At 51.5% G+C, this 5,653-nt stretch overlaps 1 protein-coding gene across 1 annotated transcript; it reads left to right on the top strand.

Moving 5' to 3' along the window:
- The first annotated feature begins 4,004 nt into the window (after positions 1-4,004).
- On the top strand, positions 4,005-5,033 carry LLCFC1 (LLLL and CFNLAS motif containing 1). The gene is made up of 2 exons (XM_035020317.1): positions 4,005-4,275; positions 4,854-5,033. Exons 1-2 carry the CDS (start codon positions 4,005-4,007, stop codon positions 5,030-5,032), a joined length of 450 nt encoding a protein of 149 aa, XP_034876208.1. The 3' UTR covers position 5,033.
- The last annotated feature ends 620 nt before the right edge of the window (positions 5,034-5,653 follow it).

A 5,653-nucleotide genomic window follows, 5' to 3' on the forward strand; every position in this document is an offset into this window, starting at 1 on the left:
GACAGTAAGAAAGTGAAGCCCTCCAGCTCAGCAATCAGGCAGGTCCTGGTTTGAATTCTGGCTCTTGGCCCTTACAGATCAGTTAGGTGAGCTTTCTGCACCTCAGTCTTCCAATCTGTAGAATCAGGCCAATAATTGTACTGTCTCATGGAAGTGTCCCTTAAAGCATAATCATAAGAGCTCAGGGACTGTTGGTTCTCCTTCCACAGATAGGCTCCAAGCCCCAAGGGGCTGCTTCTCCGTGTTGTGGTTGTCTCTGTCCTCAACCCTACAGCCAGCCTCCTGGAGGCTTCCGGGCCGCCCTCCTCTGTCTTCCTTCCCAGCTTCGTGGATCCCCGGTCAGGGGAGACCCCAGAGGTGGAACCATAGGAGCTGAGCCAAGGTGGTGGATGGAGAAATCTTGGGACTTTCTCCAGGAATGAGTAGGCGGGAAGATTGAGGACAGAAGACCTCGTGTTGTTTTCTGATAGGATGGGTTCCATTTCTCTTCGGATTGTAAATGCATTTATTGAATTGGAGTCATTCAGGAGGCCAGGGAGGTACATGGGAATAGGTTGGGGGCTCTCTTTATATTCTAATGAGGAGACAGAGCACAGAGGGGGAGGGTGATGGCCCGTGGCTAGTAGCAAAACTAGAACTGGCATTAAAGTTGGAAATTTAGCTCCAAATCATCTGCCACAACCTGTTGTTTCTTGAGAACCTTCTGCCTGCACAGATGTAAGAGACTTGGGGGGACATGGGCTGGGACCCTTCCCCTTGGGGGTCTTCAAGAGCAGGGGACCCCCCCTTCTTTTAGTGTAAGATTGAAGGATGGACAAAACGACCTTTAGAGGAGAATTGAAAGGAGACAAATAAGGAAAGGAAGAGATGCCAGAGACAGGAGGAAGCATGCTCTCACCCAGGGAGTGGGGAGGTGCCAGCCGGGAAGGGGGAGGCGGTCACCTTGTAGGGCAGTTTTCTGCTTTGCTGGGGACTGGGGCGGTGTGGGATGGTAATGGCCTCTGAAGCCTTGGGACTTCCAGTCTAAGGAGATGGACGGAGCGATAAGGTTGAGGTGGGGGTTGTAGATGCACTGATAAGCAGGGGGCTGGCAGAGAAAGGAGCACCTGCCTGCCGAGGCAACACTCAAACCATAAAGCTAATCCTGGAGGCGGTGGGGGCGGGGAGGGGCTGGCCCGGTCAGAGCCGCACAGAGCAGGTGCAGGGGGGCTCGCTACCAAGGGCTCTGTCCTTGGGTCTTGGGTGGGGGAGAGAGGGGGGCCCAGGAACGGGCTCCCACCTCTGGGTTTCCACCCTCTCACTTGCCCAGGCCCACTGCACGGGGCCACTTCTATGTGGATAGTTTTTGATAAAGACAGTACAGTACTGTAAACATATTTTCTCTTCCATACGATTTTCTTAACAATTTTCTCTAGTGTACTTTACTACAAAAATATAATATCTAATACATACAGCATACAAAATATGTGTTAGTTGACAGTTTATGTTTTTGGTAAGGCTTGCAGTCAACAGTAGGCTATGAGTAGTTATGTTTGGGGGAGTCCAAAGTTACACTGGGATTTTTGACTGCGTGGGGGGTCAACTCTACCGCCTCATCTTTAAGGAGTTCCTTGCTCTCCTCTGGCTTCTTCCCCTCACTCCTCCACCCTTGTCATATCCCCCACCACAACCCTATTTCTCCCTCCTTCCTTCTCATGCTCCCTCAGCCTTCTGTGGACACAAACACCTACGACCCCTCTCCCTCAGGTAGCAGCTTCCCTGCAGTCTTAGGAGACTCAATGATGGCCAAAGAGCCCCTCATTACACTGTCAGGTCCCAGAGCCCCTTGGCGCCAAACCAGTCAGACCTCATGTTCTGATGTGATGAGGAGAAAGAAAATGAATCATACCTGGGTTTTATTTTCTAGGAAATACTCTCCCACTCCATGTTACCCACAACCATGTAGGGAAAGGTTTTAAATACTACCCTTTAAAACATTAATAGTGATTGGGGTGCCTGGGTGGCTCAGTTGTTAAGCATCTGCCTTCGGCTCAGGTCATGATCCCAGGGTCCTGGGATCGAGCCCCGCATCGGGCTCCCTGCTCCGCGGGAAGCCTGCTTCTCCCTCTCCCACTCCTCTGCTTGTGTTCCTGCTCTCTCTATCTCTCTCTCTGTTAAATAAATAAATAAAATATTTTAAAAATAAATAAATAAATAAAATTAAAAAAAAAAAACATTAATAGTGATTTTCACTGAATGGTGGAATTACTAGCCCTTTTTGCTTTTCCTACTTTCAAATACTTTTATAATAAAAACAATTACATTCCTGCAGGATTTATCTCTTCCAGCGCAGGGAATGGGGCAGGTGGGTAGTGAGGAAATATGAGGAATGGTGGTCAGTACAACCCAGTTCTTTCCACACCAGCGTGCCCCACCCCCAGCAGCCCTCCCTATCGATATGCACAGAGCATGAGAGGGCTTCTCTTTTTGCCGGGAACCAAGACGCTCCTCCCCCAAAGTAACCAGATTAGTGATTTTTTTTTCCACCCAAGCATTGTTTCCTGGACCTGAAGGTCAATGAGTGCAAGGTGGGGTGAGCAGGGTCACTTGCTTCCTTGAATCTTTCTTCTCCCACCATCAAGTGACCTCCTGTACCACTACCCAGTCACCTCGTCACCTGGGCTGGATCAGCAGGAAGAAAACAAGAGGCATTGAGAGCCTCCAGGTGAGCTCATCTGCTAGCAGGGGTCCATCTGTGGGAAGGAGTCTCCACTTGCACTCCCATGTCTATAATTCTCTTTCCAGAAAGGGTATACATTTCTGTGCATGGCCCAGCCCCTGCATTTGGTGGTTCACTCAGGTGTGGGATGCATGGGCTCCAGGAGTGGTGTGAGCTGGTTGTGATAGCCCAGGTGTGCCTGCAATCTTCTCCCACCTGCCCCAGCACCCTTCCTGTAGCTCATGGCCTGCACTGGTTTCTGGTTGTCCAGGCCGATCTTCCTCCTAACTCCCAAGCTCACCCCACCCCTCCCCACTCCATCCCAAACCATCTCTGCTCCAGGAGGTAATTAGCCACAGCCCATTACTGCCAACACATCTGTGCTCACCAGGTTCATGGGCATGGCGGGCCTGGGGCACTGAGGCAGGTTTCTTGAGATCTGTTGTTTGGATCCTCACCTCTCTGCCACACTGGTTCTTCTCTAAGGACTCTACTTCCATCGAGCAAGGAGTTTAGAGAATGAGCATCTAACAAGTTTTTCTTTGTATCTGAGAATAATAAGAGGCTATAAAACTAGAGAAGCGGGGTTTCAGTCTACCAGTACAAGAGGGCAAAGGCTCAGGGAGAGGAAAGTCTAGGGGAGGGTGAGGAATGAGGGAATGGTTTCTGCTTGGGTGGAGGGGACCCTGTTCTGTCTCTCATACACGCACGCATGTGCATACTCACACACGCGCGCACACACACACACATACACACACCATGTACACTTTCCTCCCTCTCCACCTGTGCCTCTCCACCTCCCTCATTTTTGATGGGCCTGAGTTTCATGTACAGCCCAGGGCTTGAGGATCGGATATTTTCACATCTGCTGTGGGCCTCAGCCTCTACAAGCCACTTTCCTTGGAGAGAGGCCACATGGAAGAGAGGAAGAGGTGATGTCTAGAATGAAAAGAGGTGGTCAAGGGTCCTGCTTTACCCCTATTGTCTGGGTGATGCTAAGGGCAAGAGTCATGTCTTTTGGGAAGCTCAGTTTCCTCATCTGTATAATGGGTATGATGATCCTATGACTTTGAGTCCCGGTTGCTATGTGGATCTCATGACAAAATGGATGTGAAAGTACTTGGCAAACTCTTCAGTCATTTGTTTGCTCTCCACAGGATGACCCACTACGATCATCCTAGAAGCCTCTGCCGTCTGCTGCTGGCTACTCACCACTTTCTTGCCTGACAATGGAACTCTCTAATGACCTGAATGAGGGGCAGTCCCATGGTTGTGATGTCACAAAGCTCATGAAGTCAGAGGTCCTATGGAAGGGAAGGGAAGAAAACGGTGCTGGGAAGCGGTAAGGGCTGGAACAGGGGCAGGGGAGGGAGGCGGGGGAGCCGGCTGGGCACTGGGGAGTAGGGAAGGCCAAAGGCAGCAGATGGGCAGGCCCATGACTTCCCTGGGCTCCCAGCTCTGCAGGGCAGCATTCCTGGCCACCATCTTGCTGCTGCTGTGGGTCAAGGGAGTGAAGCCTCAGAAAGGCAGCCTGGACCCCAACAAGAGGAGTCAGAACGAGAAGATACCCTCTACAGGTAGGTAGAGAAGAGAGGATGCTGTCTGGAGCTAAGGATCAGGTCTCTTTGGAGTCAGTCCCCCACTACTTATCAGGCTGGAGTGAAACCTGAGATAGGTTTGGGTTGTGGGAGACAAGCCCAGCCCCCTATTATTGTAGTGTGAAAGGGACAGGGAAAGGGTTTAGAGCAGGGTTCTTGGCCAGGGCCATTTTCAGGGGCACACCACAGGCTAGCCGAAAGTGCAGCGTCTTGTGTGTGTAGAGGCATGGGTGCATTTGTCTGGGAAGGGTCTCTGGTTTCCGTCCTTCTCTAAGGTGGTCCCTCCATCTCTGAATGGTGCACTGTGCTTTGGAGGAGACAGTTTGAAGTGGAAATGGGGTGTGTGTGCTGTGGTTGAACACAGATGGGAAGAGACCTCTAGATGGAGCATTGCCCCCTTGGTCAAGGACAGGGTCTGCACAACTGGGCTAAAAGCCCCAGGCCCTAACTTCTTCCCAGATTCTCCAACATTGTCCCATTTCTGGCACAGGTTGGGGTCGGGGTAGGGGCAGGTTAGGATCAGCCCCCTCAGTGCCTTCCCCTCTCCCTTGTTCCAGACCAGGATCAAGAGCACTTTGAAGAGCACTTTGTGGCCTCCTCAGTGGGTGAGATGTGGCAGATTGTGGACATGGCCCAGCAGGAAGATGACAAGACTTCAAACACTGCAGCTCTTCGTGACCACCTATTGGACCTAGCCTTCTGCTTCAATCTGGCCAGCATCCTGGTTTTTTTATGAGGGACATGGAGGCTGAGGTGGTGGCCTGGTTTCTGGATGAGGACCTGGATATCTACCTCCGCTTCATGATAGCTTACTGATCCTCTCTCCTCACCGGGCTCCAGGTCACTGCTCCCACGGGAGGCATATGCATGGCTTCCTGCCTCTGGCCAGTGGCTCTTCACCTCAGGATGCAACATCCGAGAGATCCTGGCCCTAGCCTTCCAGCCACCCGTTGCCACAGCCTCACTGCCTCCCCACCCTCTGAGCTCCATCTCCCAGGTCCTGAGACACCAGACCCTTGCACTTCTCTCTCCCACACCTCTCCTGGCTCTGCTCGGGAGAGCACATTAGGGCAAGGGGGCAGCAACAATAAAAGTAATAACAAAAAAATCCTGAAAACACTTGGGGGCAGCTTTCTGAAATTTAACTGAAGCCCTTTTGTCTCAGACTGGTCCGTTTGACTGCTGGACCTGTAGCCCACTGACCTTTAGACCCACTAGTTCACCAATCATCGGTTCTCTCCTCTTCTTGTGTCTCTGGAACTCTCTCGGCCTTTTCTCCTCTTATCTTTTCTGACTTCTAGGCATAGAACATATCAAGAAAGAGTCACTAAGGGACAGGCAGATGCCAAGTGCCAGC

This window comes from Mirounga leonina, unplaced genomic scaffold (genome assembly GCF_011800145.1).
Source record: "Mirounga leonina isolate KUSES-001 unplaced genomic scaffold, KU_Mleo_1.0 Mir_174, whole genome shotgun sequence".
NCBI lineage: Eukaryota > Metazoa > Chordata > Mammalia > Carnivora > Phocidae > Mirounga > Mirounga leonina.

Excerpts from the sequence above, each read along its gene's own strand:
- LLCFC1 (XM_035020317.1), top strand. The coding sequence starts at position 4,005 with ATGGAAGGGAAGGGAAGAAAACGGTGCTGGGAAGCGGTAAGGGCTGGA. Across the intron at positions 4,276-4,853 it reads CGAGAAGATACCCTCTACAG|ACCAGGATCAAGAGCACTTT; the intron begins GTAGGTAGAGAA and ends CCCTTGTTCCAG.